General features: G+C 31.5%; 1 protein-coding gene across 2 annotated transcripts in view; it reads right to left on the reverse strand.

Moving 5' to 3' along the window:
- Positions 1 to 21,362, reverse strand: part of LOC106458491 (glutamate receptor 1-like) — a 162,552-nt gene that overhangs the window by 84,502 nt on the left and 56,688 nt on the right. For both annotated transcript variants that reach the window (XM_022384719.1, XM_013918011.2), the window contains exon 3: positions 17,579 to 17,827. In XM_022384719.1, coding sequence (XP_022240427.1) covers positions 17,579 to 17,827 — 249 coding nt within the window. The remainder of the gene's footprint in view (positions 1 to 17,578; positions 17,828 to 21,362) is intronic.

The following is a 21,362-nucleotide window of genomic DNA, read 5'->3' on the forward strand; positions in this document are numbered from 1 at the left end:
ATCAAAGTAAACGTTTTTTAATTGCTACACGACCAAATATTCCATTCTCGTTGAGTTATCTTGATACAGTAGATCTGGACACTTTTCCGTCATTTGGTACATTGTTGTTTATCTCATGCTTGAAATCAGTGGCAGTCTTCCTTTTGTTCCGAAGGCTGCACAAACGAAGGTACTTAACATCAGTATCATTGAATTAGGTGTTCTACTTCTTCCTTTCCTATTTCAAAATTTATCTGCCTCGGTTTCACGATCTATGGTGTACTTGACAGTGTTTGGGGAGCATTTCTAGTCTGCAGCAATTTGTCGGAGACTCCAACCAGCACCAAGTAAAGCTTTTATGCGAACTCTCTGCTCTACTGACAATTTTTTATGCTTTTTTGGGCCATGGCATGACAAAGAAAAACTTAATATATAGTGTTAAACACTGTTTTTATCAAGGTTTATTTGTGTACTGCTATTAAGTTGATTTTTTCTAGTTTATACCTGTACCATCTGCTAACTACTTGCTAGCTTCTTTCTATATAGTTAAGACACTGCATGGGATACCATGACAATTATTTCAGACATTTATTACATGGTACAAGTATATGGGAATTCTAAAGAATGATAAGTATTCTCACCCTGGCTCATTCAGTTGTCAACAGGGATTAATGAAACATTACCATAGTGTTGAAATTTACATTCTGTAATAACATGGAAGAATTAGCCCCATGAAATGGAAAGAATGACAAAATATTCTCTTGTCCTAACACTTTTACACAGTACTGTATGTATCATTTTATAACATATCTTTCCGAGAACTCTGCAATATTAAAATGTTTATTCACATAATTGAAATAGTAACATGTGCATGGGAAGCTTTTTAAGTTTCATTAAACAATGCAAAAATGAAATTAGGCGTAGGGATGTACGAACGACGTCACCGTAAGTGCATGGGAAGCTTTAGTATGCAAAAATGAAATTAGCAGTAGGAAAGTACGGACGACGTTACTATATTTCCTGAGGGAGGGGTGAGTGTAGATAGTATTATGAATTTCAAAGGAAAATGTATTTGAGAAATGGGTCTGTCATCTTTTAGAGCTCTATCTCGGACATCAATGTTTATGTATTAAGGTTTTGTGTGTGAATGTTTTAATTTGTTTATAAACACTTATAGTACGTCACCCTGTTGAGTTTTAATACTTGCTCTATATCTGGAGTCTCTTACTAGATAAGTCGATCGGTTTGTCATTTTTGATCAGACCATTCGGCTAGAAGTGTTTAGTGGTAATCACTTGTTGTTGAACAGGTTTAACCTCACAGTCATTGAGACGCTCCGCTCGGCCATCAGATTCGTTCAAAAACTCCACGTACCTAACCTTATATATGATTAGTCTAAACTGTTGCTAAACTGTTTTAATTACTTTAAATACTCAACACTGCCTTTACATTTTATAAACTTTGTGCATTCAAATACAAAATACCACAACCAAAAAATGTTTCGTACGTGAAGCACGAGTTTTTTCCCCTAATATCCTAACTATTATGTATTTGTTACATTATAAGCTAGCTGCATTACAGTAAAGACACTTCGACAGGCAAAATATTTCCTTTACACAACGTAGTATTTCAGTTGCTAAACTACCAAGCTAAAACAGTACAAACAGATGGTTAGATAGATAATTCAAGTAAATTTAAAAAAGTCTCATTTGACCTTGTAAGAGATTACCTTTTTAATTCAATAAAAATGGAAAGCGATTAACGAATAACGACTTTTATGAACCAAAATGCAAATGAACATAACCAAAAGTTCGTCTACTCTAAAGACTTACATTCAGGTTATTAGGTATGATTGTTATGAATATATTATAATTTATTTACATCCATCGGCTTAATTGTTAGCCAAGAAAAAAAAAGGTAACATATTTCTAATAATATAAGATTTTCTATAAAATTATATCAGTTATCTTTATAAATTGTCATTGTATTAAGAAAAATAAAAGCAAAGCGCAAGTTAAAAAGTAATCAAGTTGCTATGGTAACACTAAAAGACTTGATCCGAAATGAAATATAGATGACAACGCTGAATAGTAGTACTTTTGTAGAAACCAGACCATAGCAACGCCAACATAAAGGCACGAGAAACTCGACAAAAGAGCATCATGTTGAAGACAAGAGCGGCAGGATGTATGTGGAGCGAGGGGTCTATGTAACACTGCAAATGGCGCGAGACCTATATCGATCCTGGTCTTTTGTGTGTTATCTAGAGGGCTTTTATCCCTCATTTATGACGTGCCAATACACACAACATATAGTATCTACGTGTTGTGTAACAGCGGAGTAGAAGGCTCATTATTTTAACCGTTCCCGCCCATCCTTTTTCCTGATAAAGAATAGCAGGAACGAAAGGGAAGAGGCAGACTTCTGCTCTCTTTCCTTCTCTATTTAGCCACATTTGCCAATTAAAAGCTGCAGAATTCTCGTAACGCAGAAGCTTATTTATCTTTTTTTTTTACTTTACACAGATATCAATATTATATTGTAATTAGCGATGATCATTGCTAGGGTGTTCTCTAATGGAATGTTACACCAATTCGTAGGCACGTGGTTTTAATAAGTAGCTGCTCACAGCTAAAAAATAGAAAAGAGAGATTGTAAAACCAGATTAATAAACCACATTATATACAGATAAAGTCTAGAACGTTTCACAGGAATAAATTAATTTTCCTTAAGAATGATAATAATAATAATAATACACCGCCAACAACTGTTTAGTTAATATTAAGTAGTTTTCCATTATGGTTTTATGTTTCCAAATTAAATTATTTTATTTTTGATTCATCATATTCGTTGTTTGGATCCAATATTCTTTCTAATCTGAGAATATCTTAGGTTAACATTTAACAGTCTTTAGTCTGTAGATTTCTTTCACCGAGCATTTTGCATTATGGATATATATATATATTGTTTTAGTGTTGTTGTTTTTTTCAGAGTTGGATAATTTTGGATGTTTCACATGTTTTAGAAAATATTTTGAGGTTTTTTTACTAATAATTCAATGGTAACTACACCACTCAATTTTCTTACAGCGTTTTGAATTAGTTTTCAATTTCTTTTAAATCCTTACATTGTTAATATTGTAATCATTTCAATAACAATAAATAGCCAGAACATTTATTGTATGTTTGTAATCTTTATTTGCATCATAGTGTTTGAAGCTTACTTCTTAATCAACGCATTTTTTGAATACTTTATATATTATTCTACTAACATAAATGACATAAGTGTACGTGGACCACTTGATACGTTATATACTACTCAACTACACAAATAACATACCTCTTCGTGGAACACTTGATACTTTATAATATTATTCAACCAACACAAATAACATGACTTTACGTGGAGCATTTGATACTTTATATATTATTCAATCAACACAAAAAAATGATTTTACGTGGAACACTTGATACTTTATCTATTATTTACCCAACACAAATAGTATGACTTTACTGGAGTACTTGATACTTTACACATTATTCAATCAACACAAATAACATTACTCTATGTGGAACATAGAAATAGGATGTACTAACACATCGAAATTCGAGCTGAACAATTTTAAGTGAAGGAGCTGTGAACAAATGTGGACAGATCTGGGTATAGTTTCTTACTCTAGGGTAAAGTGTAACAAAAATTTATAGTGTACATGGAAAGTCATAGCTAAAATTTCCTCTTTCATATATTGGTTTTATCTGTAATAAAAAAATGAAGACAATTAACAATATTTTAGACCTTTCTTAAATGTAAAACAAAAACTGAAAATAACATCAATTGTAACAATCTGAACAAATATATAGTCTAATAAAAGCTGAACTTTCTTTCGTATTGGATTTTCATGATTTTTTCTTTTGATTTATAATAGAATGCCGAAAAAATATCACTTTTGCTTTGGATCACGGCTTCAGAAGTTGGAAAAGTATTTGAAATTACTAATTTAATATGATATGAACAATATCGTTTGATGTTGCATCGATACCATCCTCTCTCGAAATAAAAATTATAAATTGTTATTTCATTGAACTGAAAAGATTTTGAAAATGTTAGAAAACATTACAATTTATTACGTATATTGTAGAGTTTTCAAAGTCTTAAACGAATATCATGTTGCTTGTTGTCCAATGTTTTTTACTTTTGTTCTTCCGCTGTCATTTTTTTCTTGTACTCATATTTTTTCAACTTAAAAGTCCGATGTCAGGTCAAAGTGTGTCATGAACGAATTTGCAAAACTTGAAATTCCTCACAAAACTCAAACCAGACAAAATTTGATAGATAAATATGTATATATTGCTTAATGAAACAATATAATCTGAAGAATTGTATAAATAGTTAAACATATATCAAATGCAGTAAATGACTTAAGTAATTAACACAAATGCAAATACTTTTGTAATAGCAAGTAGAAATATTTGTTCGTAACATTTTTTTTTGCAAATAATTATGCATGAACAAATTGCGATTCACATATATATCACTATAGGTTAAAATGTATCAATTTTCTAAAAGCCTGTATAAAAATCCCAGCCTTTCTTTTGGACAGTAATCACTTTAACTTCTAGACCATAAACATTCCAAAAACAATTTTGTTTTATGGGCCAGGGGGTACGAATGTAGTATTCTATAGCTCAGAACGAACAGAGTTAAAGCTATAAATTCTGGCCGAGTTGGTAACGATGGAAGATCAGCCAACGAGAAGAAATCTTTGCGAACACGAGACTCCATAGCTACTATAGAAACGCGCTACTTTCTACAGTCATCTTTGCTGAACTGTTATGCAGGGGCCATTAACTCAAGTTTTCATTGGCCTACCGCCTGCTTTGTGCTCCAAAACAAGGAACACACTGCTTGTACTACTCGATCAAGCACGTGATTGAGGCTATACATTTCGTATATGATATATCGTAATATTACGGGTAAAAGACGCTTGTAACTGCCTTCAAATACCATGCGAATAAGAGGAGGCGTTTGAAGGGAATATTCCTTGAAGTATTTAAGATTTCATTAACACATGTTTATTTTGGTATGAAAATGAAATTGAAGTGTAATTTTTATTGAATGTCAAAAAATAGTTTTATATCAATGTAATATATGTAAAACCTTTTAGGTCTCGTTCGTTCATATCATGAGCCGTCCATACAATAAAATCTAACGATACACTTAACATATAATTCAAATTCTAACAGGCTTTGAAAGATAAATCATTATGCTTTTAATTTCTTCTTTTATTAAGTCGATTTCTATAAAATACTTCTTGTACCAATGTTGTTCTACTTCTCACATACCCTCCTTTCCCTGTGGCACAGCGGCATGTCTGCGGAATTATAACGCTAGAAACTGGGTTTCGATTCCCGTGGCAGGCATAGCACAGATAGCTTTGTGCTTAACTACAAGCAAACGCACTGAGTAGACACAGTGACATAGTTGTCCCATTCAAGAAACAAGGCATGGACAGCCAGTTACATATCTTAATCTTACAATGTCTACGCTGTCTAAACTACCAATAAAACAATATTTATCTATCCATAATAACACTTGGTTCTAACATCTAGTATGCTCAGCGCACCCTACGTGTGTTTGAATTTCCGGAATAAAGTTAATGAAAAGTCTATTTGGCTCGTTTCTACGATTATTTTGTTGTTTTTTCTACGTAACTAACCTCATATAATAGTAGTCTAGGCTAGTTATATAACCGTTTTAGTTACTTTAAATGCACAGTACCGACTATACATTATAGAACCTTTGTGCATTCAAATACCAAATAACACATCTACTGCAATTATTTCGTCATTTTCTTTCGCTGTTTCTTATGAATGAAGACAAGAGATTTATATTTTGACTTCAAAATTCAATAAAACGATATTTAATTGCTGAGTAAAACTTTTGCTAATAAATTAATATAGTTTCTATCAGTAGTTAGTGTTACAAGTGAAAAAGTGCGTTGTATACACGTTTTAACCGATTAGTGTTGTAGCGGTAAGTTTACGGACTTACAACGCTGAAATCTGGGGCTCGATTTATCCTGTGGACAGAGTAAGGCTTGTGTAGCTATGCGCTAAAAAACATCCACACCTTTTTCAACGGCGTGTACAACTAAACGTAAAATCTCTGGATAACGTTTTTCTTGTTTTGTTTGTTTTCCAGGTCAGATTCTCAAGAAGGTTTTGGTCTCCTGTTAATTCAGGAGTATAAAAAAATATATATTTTTGATATTAAATTTCTGGCGTCAAGGTTTTATAAACTAATGTTTTGGGCAAAACGTATTTATGAAAACGATCAAATGTATTTATTCTGTAGTAAACCTACGCCTATCGAAAAGTTTATTTGTAGCAGTCTAAGTATTTCATGAAACTCTTATTAAGATTTTTTTCCAGAATTACAATTATGTTTAGTTTTACTAGCAGTAAATAATTAATTGCAAATCATATAATACCTCTCAATGAATAATATTTTATACCCTTACTAAATATTAACTACAAAATAAGTGAAATAAATATATTTTTGTAGCTTTGGAAGAGCAGCATTAAGATTTGAAGTTAAACATTGGGGATGTGGATACGTTACATGGACAAAATTAAGATTCCACTGTTCGGTCGGACAGTAAAACCTAAGGAGTTGGCAGTGGGTACTGTTAACTAGCTGCCTTCCCCATAGTATATTATTAGCTTTGAGCGATTATTCGAAAATAAAGAAACCTGAAAAAAACATATGCAAACATTTTATTTTTGTTATTATTTCACAGTCAAATTTTTTTGATTACTTGATAAGTATGCTCACGAGTATTGAACGTGGTTTTTAGCGTTATAAGCCTTCAGACTTGTCGATGACCCACTAGGTGCAGCATGCTGACAAAAGTATTCGAGATCAATAAACGTTGTGACCTTAGTGAAAAATTTTCGTATTGAAATATATAAAACGTATTCATTCATCTATTAACACTATTAGCATGATATAGTGCACAATTATATAGCATAATTGTTTAATGATCTTTCGTGGATGACATTCGATTTTGTGAAAATGACTGAAATCAATTTTGAAAAATAAGTTTTTATTATTACTTGAATATTTCAATATTTCGTTAGAAAGCTTAATGTACAAACTTCTAACAGGAAGGAATATCAATATATTATTCTCTTCATCAGTGGATTACCATTACTTGCTTATATATTAAAACATAAGTCTTCTTCCAGAATCATTTGTTTACTTTTTAATAATGTTTGTTTGTTAATAGGCATAAAGCTACACAATGGGGTATCTGTGTTGTGCCCACCAAGGGTATTGAAACCCGGTTTTTAGCGATATAAGCCTTCAGACTTACTGCTGAGCTACTGGGGGCTTTATTAATAATGTCAGTTTTATGCACTGATTTAACACGTAAAACTTTCAATATGTATATCGACTTTATGTTTTGCAACTTGTGTCAAAGAATCATGACTTTAACGGCTAAGTGGTATTTTAAAAACAACTAATTCACTTTGATTAATTATGAATTATTCTACCACAGCAATTATTTTCCTTCAGTTTCAGGCTTAAACTTTTCACGTAAGAATTTTCATGGTATATTTATGCTCTTTTAAGCAAAAATAAGTAAATAAAATTATTTGTTATGAGTAAGTTATAAACTTCATAAGCTAAGCCTTTGAAATAAAATAAAAAATGAAGAACTTTTGCACATCGCAAAAACTGCTAAAATGTAATGAAATAAAAGCAATTTCTTTTAATGTAAAATGATGTCGTGAAAAACATTATCATTTCAATCATTGACACATATATCATTTAATGAAAAAATATGTTTTAAATAAAAAGAGCTCTTACGTTTTCCAAGTATGTAGTAAAATTTGGACTTTCTAATAAGTTTTAAAACTAAAAATTCTGAGATTTTATAGGAAATTTGATTTGGTCTTCTTGTCGAAATATTCTCACGGGCGTGAGGGGTAATTAAATTTACAAAAATAATATTTTCATGGATTTTGCAGTCTAACTAACATCTTAATAACTATTAACGGTGTTGTTATTGAACTAAGCTCTCGATCTTAATAGCAATGTTTTAGAATCATCAGAGTATCCTGTTTTCATCATTTTTTCACAAAATGTTTTGACGATACTGATCATACAATATAACGAAGTGTTACAGAGAATAATTTAACAAAAATGCTTCATCTGAAAACTGTGTATATGTATAAGCAATATATATACTAAGTAGATGTCTTTAAACATATAAGTGTCACCAAGATTACAAAATTTGTAAGTAAAATATCTTGTTATGTTAGAAAATTTTGATTTAAACATACAGGGTAGCTTCTAACAATAAGTATTTCAACCCGTAATTAACATGAAACGTAATAAAAGTTTTGAAGCTAGGAATATAAATGGTTCTTGATTTTTCAAACTTAATAAAGAAAGTTACTATTGCAACATACTTATTTACAGTTTTGTAACTTAGGATGTATGATAATAAATATTCCAAAAATAATATATTGTTGCTGTCCTTAATTTTTAATTTACGATTTTGTCAGACTGATGATATTACACACATTCACAATTGGTACTTGTTGTTATAGTAAATTTTATACAATGGAATCTGAAAATATAAATTTTTTAGATGAGAGTTGAAAGTAAAAGTACTGTGAAATGTATATTTTTAATGTTTCAGATTTCAAGCACATTTCGCTTTTTAATCATGCTTGCCACTACCATTTCATGTTTGCAAATCTATTTCCCATAAAAATAGCATGACAGGGCCAAAAATAACAACACTTTATTTATAATCTTTATCAGGTATTTTCGTATATAATTTTATTTTCTTATTAGTTCTCATTATTTAAATGTGTATACGAAAATGTTTTACTGATATTTGATTTTGTCAAGAAATAAGAGTTAAATAAATTTGTTCAACCTGAACTGCATAAAAAATATTAGTTAACAGCATAACTTAGGATACGCTTAGTGTCTTGGTTTCATATTTTTTTAAATCATATGCCTGTATTTCTGTCTGCCACCCTGTGCAAATACACATGTACTGAAGATATATATTTAGTTCTGTCTGTCACCCTGTGCAAATACACATGTACTGAAGATATACATTTAGTTCTGTCTGCCACCCTGTGCAAATACACATGTACTGAAGATATACAAATACACATGTACTGAAGATATACATTTTATGTTTTTAGTATAATTATGGGTATAGTGTTGTTGATTTTTGTAATAATAAATCAAAGAAAAAGGTAAAATATTTTCTGTTGATCAAAGATTGTTACTTATGGTAGTACTCTCTAAACAAGTTTTCCATCTTACTTCCTAAGTTGTGTGGCCTTAACACATTAGGAGCTTATCTTTTATCGTTATATATATTAGTAGCATTCCTTTAAATTGTCATTCTTCCTTGTCTGCGTATTTCGACTAGCAGCAAACTGGTTAATAGAGGAAGGCGGAGCACCGGTAACACTATTGGTGGTGGACATGCCAGGTCTGAGGGTTACAAATTGAAAATCAATATCACCTCTGATAACACAGAAACCCGTCTTGTTGAGCTTACCTCCTCTATCTCTTTTCTTCAACAACTGCCTTCGTTACGCAGTGACACTACAGTGTAACCAAAAGCCAAAGTCTGATAATGTTGCTTTACTTTTTTGACTAGAAATGAAACGATAGGAAAGATTGAGGCGAGGGGGGGTGAATGATAAAAAATCTTTACTTGAAAAGTCAGAAAGCAGTTCGCACTGACATTCTTTGATATGAAAGATGTTCCAGTTAAGTTAGTGACGACAAGAGCGTAAAATCGTTTTTTTGTTTGTTTTTTGTATATAAACGATTTCAACTGATGTGAATGGAAAGATGTTCCATAACCTCAGCTAATACAGGATGTGTTGATAACTTGACCATTAAGACACTTCTTTAGAGTTTTCTGTCTAGTTTAAATTGAATGACGTAAAACTCTAATTCCATAAAAGTAATAACATAATCAACAAATATAACTCCTATTATGGCTAGTACACATTATAACTCCAAATGTTTTTCTCTGTATCGTAGTGTTGCCTTTAATAGTTTCACTGAAGAGAGCTTCTCTAGTAAATGTAATTGTAATTTGTTAATATTATTAATTGATAGTAAAATAATGATTTCAATAAAATATCACATTTAATTTGCATGAACATAATAGTGTATAATATGTATCTGTGTTCAGGATAAATAGTAGTTATATTCCAGAAAAACATAAATTGTATCAAACAATACAGAAATCATAATTACTGAAGTTTAAAACTATTCGTACCATTACTCGATATATGAAAACATATGATTTATCATAAAAGACAGAAGGTTGAAAGATTTTGTTTATTTTGTAAATATACATGAAACTGCGTTCACACAGTTGTAGCCAGATAATGTGAATTTGACGGTACAATTTAAATTTACTGTGTTTCAAAATGTGCAGTCGTTTTACTAATTTTTTTCTTAAAATATTAAATCTGTTTTGAGTTTGTTTTGCTACAAAAGATGAAGTTTTTCAACCGTGAAATAAATTAGATTTATCTCAAAGAAATTATTTAAAATATATTTAATATTTGACTGTAGAGTTCCAATGCTTATTTTAGTGAAATAAGTAAAACAGTTTATAAAGGCTAAAGTACGATAAGATAGTTACTTGTATTTTTAGCGAAGCAACTACTATAACTTTCCGGATATAGGTAGCAAACATTGATCAAACGCTGAGGTGTTTTGATATATAACAATTAACTATTTTGTATAACCGTATCCGTTTTTGAAGTACTGTATCAAAATACTTTGTGTCAAACGCTTTTCACAACTGAAACCGTCATGACAATAGCTATACACTACGTTGTAGTGAAAAATAATATTTCGGTGCACAGAAATTACTATACAATTGCTATAAAGTAAATATTATTTAGTTAAAACAAGAATTAAAATCGACGATCATATAAACTTTGGTTGCGTAAGTTTAATAGTGTTCCTTAACACTTTGCTTCAATAATATTAAAGAATTATAACATTAATTAGTTCAATTTCCAAACACCAGAAGTACAAATCTTCCGTTTTATAACTTACACGTTTGATTAACACCAATGTATCCAGAAAAAGTCATTATTCATGTTATCTCTATGGATAATTTATAAATTGTATTTGATCATTTTCTCTTTCAAAAACAACGTAAATATTATCAACTTATCTGTTAAAGCAGATCGATGGTCTACAGTTTTTTACATCGTCTCATAAAAGCTTAAAAATATTTTACATTTACAACTAAACAAGTAAATATATAAAAAATTATTTATTATATTATTGACTTCTATTACATGTTGTTTATTTGCGTAATTACTAATGATATCATAATAAGTACTAATAGTTTCGAACTATTGTACATTTTCTTCTAAATTAATTGCATTTATCACTAAACACACGTGTTAGGCCTATATTTTTAACACTACATTCTTTATTCAGTCCTTTAAGGATTTTCATTCAAAGTTTGCTACCTGATGAAACTGGATAGACCTAGCAAAACTTAGTTTAAGAAAAATAACTTTCATACAAATTGTACTTATTTATTCATAGACAAAAATAGTTTAAAATATTCTTTTTATAGCTGCAGGAAACTTTACTAATTGCCTATTAAAAGTCTGCTCTACATTAATGAAAACTTAATATCATTGTACTTGTAATGCTTATCATTGTTTGCGAATAGCGTATTAAAAGTACTTCTCGAGTCTCATATGTTTTATGAATACTTTTGACAATCTGTTTTCAGCTCATGATTTTTACTTAATTTTATCTGATTCTCCCTTGGTAAAGGTGATTACAGGTTGTAGAAAATGCTAGTAAATAATAGTAATAGTAATGTCTCCCTGACAGTTTTTTTCTTTTATACTGGTCATGTAGGGTAAATGTTTTAAGTTGGTTATGTTTTTAACGTGATTTAACTCAAAACCATATATCGTAAATTACTATAGTCATCTTGATATTTATGTTGTGCTTGTTTTTAAAGCACAATAGCGTTTTTAGAAAAAGGTCTTTGTTTTATTAGCTTTAAACGTGTTTAAAGGTTTTGGAAGCCTTCATAGCAGACTGTATAAAAAGTTATACGGTGAAAGTTTTTTAACTGAATGTAGATTAAATAGACTGTCTTCCGAAATAACTTATGATTTTTTATAGCATATTTGTGTCTTTAAACAATCTGATTACTATAAAAAGCCCGGGACAAATTCCTCAGTAAAAAGATACAAGTTAAAATGAAAAAAATATATATTTAAAAAGTCAGAACTTTCAGTCTATCGGCGGATAAAAATATTTTGACTCGTACTTTGATTTTCACTTCTTCAGAATCTTATGGACTGTAACGATCATAATTCATATTTATGAACTCGCATCGTGTTAAACAAGATGTATTGTTTAACATTAAATCATCTTCTTTGTTTATATTGTTTCTGAAGTTTCGCGCAAAGCTATCCGAGGGCTATCTGCGCTACCAATCCCTAATCTAGAAGTGATTGACTACGGGGAGTCATCTAGTCAACACCTCCCACCGCCAACTTCAGGGCTACTATTTCACAACGAAAAGTGAGATTGACCGTTATATTATAATGCCCTCATGGCTGAAATGGCAAGCATGTATGATGAAAGGAGTTGAGCTCGCGAAAGGTATATTGAAATTTTAGCAAACCAACAGATAAACAAAAGCATTCCTATTTTTCTCAACTGTTTTTAAAAGATGGTAAATATAAGTGAATGCCTGCAATTTACTCACATAATTTTGAGGATGTTTTTGCTCTTTAAAATGATCGCTAAAAAAGTTTTTTTTTAATTTTTTCCTTATCTGAAACAGTCTAAAATTACGAAATATTTAACAAAAGTAAAAAACCGTTATTGTCATTTATGACTACATGTGATTATTTGTAGTAACTAATGATACTGTTAGAAGATTTAGTTAAGTTCTATCTTATTTCAAACATCACAGCAGAGATTATATTTCATTAGTACCTTAAGCTAAATAATTATCATTAAAAAGTTTTCAAACAGACTTTGTACCAAATTATTAACACGTTTTCATGGATTGACAAAACTTATTTATAAAATATTTCTAATTCTATTCAGGATTTAATTCGTTAGTCCGTTTCTTTTAGAGCAAAGCCACATTGGGCTATCTGCTGTGTCCAACACAGGGAATCTAGCCCCGGATTTTAGCGTTGTAACTTTGTAAACTTATTGCTGTCCCATCGGGGGGGTTCAAGATTTCAAATGTAGTTTGTTTGTTGAATTTAATGCAGAACTACTCCTGCGCTATCTGTCCCTACTCTTTAAGAGATAGACTAGAGGTGAGGTAAACAGTCAACACCACCTAACTCAATCTCTGTGGTTACTCTTGTCACATCGAATAATGGAATTTCGTAGTCATTTTCGTAATGCACCCACTACCTAATTAGAGGATGGTGATTTTTTAGTTATAACGGGACGCGAACATAGAACTTGAAATACACAGACTAGTACGCTAGCCACTCAGCCCTTCAAATATATATTCTTTTGTTACTTATTTGTAAATTTTGTGAAATTGTTGGCTAATTCTTTTTAAAAATGAGCTTACCATTAAAAAGTTTGAGCTACTAAAAACAAATACTGAATTGTATTACACTGAAATAATGAAGATTTATAAGGAAGCGAAGTTCAGCTTTGAATGGAGGTAGTATTTGTTATGAAATCTGTAATTCAAAGGTTACTTGAACATTTTATTTTTTCTTCTATTGTTTTGTTTCAAGTTAAGAACAAAGCTGCACAATGGGATATCTGTGCTCTGCTCATCACAGGTATCGAAAACCGATTTTTAATGCTATAAGTCCGTAGACTTACCGCTGAGCCACTGGGGGAATGGGGGCTCTATTATTGTTCCACGTTGCTATCCAAATCACAATTTGCTATTAAAAGTTAAAGCTATATATAAATCACTAAGTTTAAGAGTTGCACTTGCTGTAGGAAATGTACTCTTACTGTATCATGAGCCCCACCCCCAGTGGCCCAATCTGAAAGTTGATAACTCCAAAAACTGGATTTCGATACCCATGGTGGACACAGCTATCAATGTTTAGCTTTGTGCCTACCAACAAACAAAAATATTATGTAAGTTATGTTATGAGATATTTGGACTTAAAAATAAACTGTGTTACTGAGAAAAACAACTGAGGAATATTTTTTTATTGAACTGGATAAGTAAAAGAAGCGAAATATGGAAGTTAACAAAACGTTTCTCAGTTGTTGTTTTTTTTACATAATTTTGCACACACACTCCCATTGGCTCAACGGTAAGTCCGCAGACTTACAACATTAAAATAGCGGTTTTCGATACCTTTGATGAGCACAGTACGGATAGCCCATTGTATATTTTTGTGCTTAACTGCAAACAAATAAACATGATTTTATTTATTTATTTCGGAAACTGTCTTTGAAATATAATGTAATCAGTTATTGCAAATGAAGAAGTTGCATAAAAAGCTCATGTTTCTTGGGTAGTGCTCGAGTTATTAATTTAAATTAATATGATATACTATTTTAAAGAAATTAAAATCTATGTATTTAACTTACGTTAAAACTTTATAGATAAATAAAAATTGTCTATTATTTATTTTGATAATTTAAAATACAATGGTTTTACTCCAACTTTAATGTCTTCGGCAAAGACGTGTTTGTTTTAGAACAAAGCCACATTGAGATAACTGCTTTGTCTACTATGGGGAATCGAATCCCAGATTTAAGGGTTGAAAGTCCGTAGACTTAATGCTATCTCCTGGGTGACTTTCGTCAAAGAGGTCTCGGCTATTGTTAAGATCCAAATTTTTCTTTTTATTGCTATTATTAGCATTATTGCAAATTTTGTGTGCGTTTTGAAACTGTAAAACAATATTTATATTACAGCTTGTTCATAGAACGATATCTTACCATTTTGTTACGCTTTGTTTTATTGTACTTGAGTTATAATTATTGATATTTTAGTGGCTCAGAACTTATAACGCTAAAAACCGGATTTTGATACAGTGGCGACCACAACACGTATAAATAACCCTTTGTTTAGCTTTGCACTTAGCAACAAAACAAATAAAGTTAATATAGAGTATTATTTCATTATTCCCAATTAAATGAATAGTTAGTTCTTTATTGGAATAGTGTAAACTCTAGATAAAAATGTGACTAAATATTTTTAGACATATTCTAATATCAAATAGTTGTGTGTATTAACCCTGAGGAAGCAAAGGTGAAATGTTGGTTAAAGTATATAAAAAATATTATTATATATATATATATGGAGTGTAAAGGTCGTTTTTTCTAAATTTTTTATCGAAACATATTATAGCAAACTGCTGTGGAGCACAGTTTAGATTTAAAAGTTATGTTTCAGAGAATAATACAGTCTAACACAAGCTCACTGTAATTTGAAGATTGATAACAGAGACATTGTGGTTTTCAGATCTGGTAATAATATGTTTTACTTTTGATGAATCTAAAATAATTATTTATACTATATTAATTGTTATAGTTAGCTCTTAGAATGTTATCATAAAAAGTTTAGAAAATTACGTTTATCATTTAAGATTATTCTCCCTGAAACACCTCTTCCAGCTACATTTACTGTGAGTAATTCTTATCATATCATATTAAAATGGTGTATACCTGATGGCCAGATGGTTAGGGCGCTTGACTTGCAATCTGAGGGTCGCGGGTTCGAATCCCCGTCCCACCAAACATGCTCGCCCTTTCAGCCGTAGGGGCGTTATAATGTGACAGTCAAAATCATTATTCGTTGGTAAAAGAGTAGCCCAAAAGTTGGCAGTGAGTTGTGATGACTAGCTGTCTTCCCTCTAGTCTTTCACTGCTAAATTAAGGACTGCTAGCACAGATAGCCTTCAAGTAGCTTTGCCCGAAAATCAGGACTTTACTTGCAGTTCGAAATACTTTAAGCACTGAGCCATTTAACGTTCTATAATAATAACAAAGTAGTATAAAACTGATTCTCTGTGGTAGAGTAAACATTCTAGCGTTTGTAATTTTTATTTAACAACTGGAAACTTTTGACATCTGTTATATAGCATATTGGAAAAACAATCATTGGAGATATATTCTTTATGATTCAAAGTCTTGTTTGTGAGCTTCAACATATTTGTTTACAATCTGAGTTTTAAAAGACGGATGTAGTCCTACCGATGTCGTCCACTTTAATAAACGGAACGTGATGAATCACGTCAGCTTAAGTCAAAGATTTAAGTCTTGTTTGTGAGCTTCAACATATTTGTTTACAATATGAGTTTTAGAAGACGGATGTAGTCGTACCGATGTCGTCCACTTTAGTAAACGGAACGTGATGAATCACGTCAGCTTAAGTCAAACATTTAAGTCTTGTTTGTGAGCTTCAACATATTTGTTTACAATCTATGAGTTTTAAAAGACGTATGTAGTCGTACCGATGTCGTCCACTTTAATAAACGGAACGTGATGAATCACGTCAGCTTAAGTCAAAGATTTAAGCCTTCACAATGTATAATCATAACGATAGTAAATCAAATTAAATATATTTGAATTTGACACATAAAAATCGCAACGAAATTAAATTTCAACACCAATATGCCCAAAACAGTATTGGTTTATTGTGTCGTTTCATACTTCTTTGTGTGTTATCAGTACTACAGGGCGGTGACTCAAAAACGCTGTTTTACAGATACGTAGAATCACTCTTACCTGTCATGTGCAATAAGAGCCTCTTGGCTACTAACTTAGTATTGTTATGATATCAAAATCAAAATAAACGCATCTTAGAGTAGTCAATATTTTCTCTTCATGTAACAAACAAACCATTGTATAAATACAGTAGTAACAGTTTACTTAAAATCAAAGCAAACGCAACTTAGAGTAGTCAATATTTTCTCTTCATGTAACAAACAAACCATTGTATAAATACAGTAGTAACAGTTTACTTAAAATCAAAGCAAACGCAACTTAGAGTAGTCAATATTTTCTCTTCATGTAACAAACAAACCATTGTATAAATACAGTAGTAACAGTTTACTTAAAATCAAAGCAAACGCAACTTAGAGCAGCCAATATTTTCTCTTCGTGTAACCAACAGACTATTGTACAAATAGTAACAGTTTACTCAAAATAAAAACAAATGAAACCTAGAGCAGCCAATATTTACCCTTGATGTAACCAACAATCCATTGTATAAATAGCTCTGTACCTCTTCTCAACTAGAACCAATTAGTGAACACTCGATCTTCTGAAAGAGTAGCTCACGGTCTCACATTTCCCTTTGTTTTGTACTTTGAATTCATCCATATACAGAGAACGTCGTTAGAAAAGGACCATTTACACTTTCAAGAAAAGCTGTTGACATGTTAATATTCAAGTTTTACTATGACTGTCTCAGATTTTAAAACTTTATGCAGTACCACTGTTGCCTGTACCATAAATATAAAAGAAACCGTCTACATTCAAAGTTAGCAACTCAGCGTACAATGAAAAATTGTTAGCCGTAAAGTATATTACTTACCGTCATCTGAGTCGTACAGATAAATGATATGTTTCCATTGGTAATGTTTGATGACATCGATGATAGCTCGGAGATAGTTTGGTCTCATGCTGACACCGTAATGACAAGGACGTTCGGCAGACAACTGAGGGAATGCAGGGCTGACAAAGGGCATGTGAAAAGTGTTGGTATAAGAAGCGAAGGTGTCGTAGATGGACTCTTTTGTTGGCGCCATCAGGGTGAAAATTCCTTTGCTCATCTGGATACAAACTAAATTAAAGTAACAGTGATTTTTACTTATATATACATGTAAGATGGTCTTGATATGAAATATAATTCAAATGCTACTTCATTGTAGTCGTTACTGTTTGTACTTATTTCCGTTGAATTATGATATTCTTAAAACAAATTGAAGTGTTTGCTTAATAACATAATTTTATACCAAAATATATTGTGATTGAGAGAAGGGATGATTTATTTTCTAATTCTTGAGCACGTAATCCAAGTAGAAATATGAAATGTATTACTATAATAATAGCTATTTCTTCTCTGTCTAAGGATGCAATAATTTCTAAAGTGTAATCCAGGAACTGTAGACGAATGCTAGGTTCATAAAGCTAATTTCTAATTAGTTTTTAAATGAAATCATTTTTGTACTCTCCCTACAATTGATAGCAAATAGTTAAAGTTAAAATCAGCTTCCTAATTGTTGAATTTTCCGTTTAATAATTTGGAAGTAACTTGTACTGAATTTCGTATGATAACTTGTTCAGACGCCACGTTCGTTATCTACACTTTAAATTTTTGTTTAGGCGTTTTTTTTTTTTCTTGTAAGGATTTAAACACAAGTTATTTTTCGTTATAAGTAATCAACTTGTGTTATGATTCACAACCATTTAGACTTTTGTAAAACGTGGACTGGTCGGTCGCTCTTGTGTATCTGACCATGAATACAAGTTGCGGGAATACATTGGTCAATAAAGTTATTGCGTTCGTTCTGATGGCCTTTACAGCTGTTCAGGAGCTTGATTGCCAGAATTTAAGTGTACTTAAAACAGAAATAGAGAAGGCTTAGAAAGTCAATCTAATACCTTCTTGTTCAGTAGTTGTACAAGCAGACAAGTATAATCTCATAAGCAGAAACATCAAAATATTCCGTTCAGATTACGATGAAATATTATCATTTGGTTAGTCTTTTCTAAGGAGATTATCATAATTCTCATTTTCAAATCCTCTGCATTATAGCAAATTATACAAAGCTAATAATATAATAAAGATACCTAGCTCATTATATTTCATGTCTTAAAATGTGCATAAAAACTAACATATATAAAACTTGTCCGATAATAACCTAGATCACGAAATATAATCACAGTTATTTAAATTACGTTTTGATTTTGTATATGTTAACACATAAAATATTACACTAGTGTGAATTTGCAATTTAAAGAAGTTGTAAATTGTAAAGCTCGCTTTGCTTTGTTTTCACGATGAAATTTTATCTTGAATTGGAAATTAGAAAATAAATATAAGAGAGTTCTAGGATTAAGAAATGAACAATGTATGGAAGATTAATTAATTACACTTTCAAACAAAGATTATATGTTAATCCAGCGGTATGTCGTCATAAATGAAAAACCTAGTCATATTTGATTCTTAACGAATTTTGATCATATAGCAGACTTATAACTGGAGAAGTATTTCATAATTCTTTTCGAGGAATCTTACTCATAAGAGGAGATTGTTAAACGACGTAGAAAAAAGGGAACAACTTTACAAAGAAAGTCTTTGGTATTCTTCATGGAAGTGAAACAAAAATCCACAGCAGAAGTTAAAGGCAGAAAGGTCCCACAGCTTATTTTCTACGTCATTCTTTAGCAATACCTTACTCAGATATATTTACGAAAGAGAACCATTCGACTCATTGAAGCTATGTATATCTTCCAGTGCTGTTAATAAGATACCAAACAAATATTTCAAGTTGACAAAAGCTCATAAGCCAACATTTCATAAGTTTTTAGCTGTATCTTAAAATTAGCAGCTGTTTCCGCGTGAAAGATTGACAGAGAAACTAAAATCACAGCTATCCATTAAACCATATTTGGAGAAAATATATCCATTAGAATTGAGAACTAGTAGAAATAAAGGGTAAACTTTACGAAGAAGAAGGCCTTCGGTTTTATTCATGGAAGCGAAACAAATATCTACAACAGAAGTTAAAGACAGGAAGGACTCAGACCTCACTTCTACGCCAATCCTTAGCAATACCTTACTCTGCTTTATTGACGAAAGAGAACCATTCGACTCATTGAAGCTATGTATATCTTCTAGTACTGTTATTAAGATAATACACAAATATTTCAAGTTGACAAAAGTTCATAAGCCAAAGTTAATAAGCTTTCAGCCATGCCTCAAATTCATCAGCTGTTTCTACATGAAAGATGGCCAGAGAAACTAAACTTACAGCCATTTATTAAACCACATTTGGAGAAAATGTATCCAGCAGAATTGAGAACTAGTGCTTGTCAAAATATTTTAATAATATAACGTAAGAAATGAAAGTTGACTTTATCCAACATATGTACGTGCTAAGAACAATCTACTGCTTGTATGATTTCACTGAATAACTTAGAATAAACAAAATCCATTTTTTACAGTCTTGTTTGTCGTATACTTATGAAATATATTATAGAACAATTTATCAAGAAAGGAGTATTTTGTATTTGATTAAATGATGTTTCAGTGTATTTTCGAGCCAATTCTATAGCTAACCCTAGGGGTATATTTCTACATACAAAAGTTTCTCGTTAATTAAACGACAAAATTTGTTTCTGTTCGCGCTTACAGATAGCGAAGTCATCTTATAGTTTGACCATATTTTTCTAAAGTAGATTGTTTTATACGGTCATGTGATGTTGTTTTTGTTAACTTCATAGTGTACCTAATTCATTAGAATTAAAACAATCTGAGATGAAATTGCAAGTTTTATTTGGATTCAAGTATGTTTTATGGTTAGGTTAATTTTTTTTTCACATACAAATATTAATGATTTCAATCGATTTTTGTTTGTGCACTGAGTGGTCAAAAATAAATAGACACCTAATTTTTCGTCATTTAACTGATTTATGCTAACTACTTTGTGTTCACAGAGCACTATATAAATCAAAATGGTCCGCACACTAATTATATTGTGCTACAACATGCCTAGAACTCAAGGTTCTCTCGAATTGTCAGATTTTGTTAGAGGAAGGATACTTGGTCAAGCAGATGGTGGAATAAGTCAGCGGCAAATTTCGCAGAATTTGGGAGTCCCGCTTTCGACAGTCAACAGAATCATCGTGCAGTTCAGGAAACACGGCAAGCAAACAACTGAGCAGCGTCCGGGTCGTCCTGGTACATCGGAGAGGACAAAAAGGGCTGTCAAGAGAAGCATCGAAATGGATCCCAGATTAACGACTGCAGAAGTAGCCAAAGTTAGTGGGATGAGCCCGAAATCTGTTCAACGGATTCTCCACAGATTGGGTTATCATTGCAGAGCAACTAGACGGAAGCCCTTATTAAGACCTGCCAACATAGTCAGACGAAAGAAGTGAGCAAGTGATATGATGACCAAGCCTCTGAACATTTGGAAAACCATATTGTTCTCAGACGAATCAGAATTCGCCCAATTTTTCGGACAGTTGAAGGATATGGGTCTGGAGAATGCCTCACCAAGAGTTTTGGCTCAACAGATTACAGCCAACTGTGAAGCATGGTGGTTTCAGCTTGATGGTTTGGGGAGCTGTTTGGATTGGTGGGAGGTCGC

Source organism: Limulus polyphemus, unplaced genomic scaffold (genome assembly GCF_000517525.1).
Source record: "Limulus polyphemus unplaced genomic scaffold, Limulus_polyphemus-2.1.2 Scaffold473, whole genome shotgun sequence".
Lineage (NCBI taxonomy): Eukaryota > Metazoa > Arthropoda > Merostomata > Xiphosura > Limulidae > Limulus > Limulus polyphemus.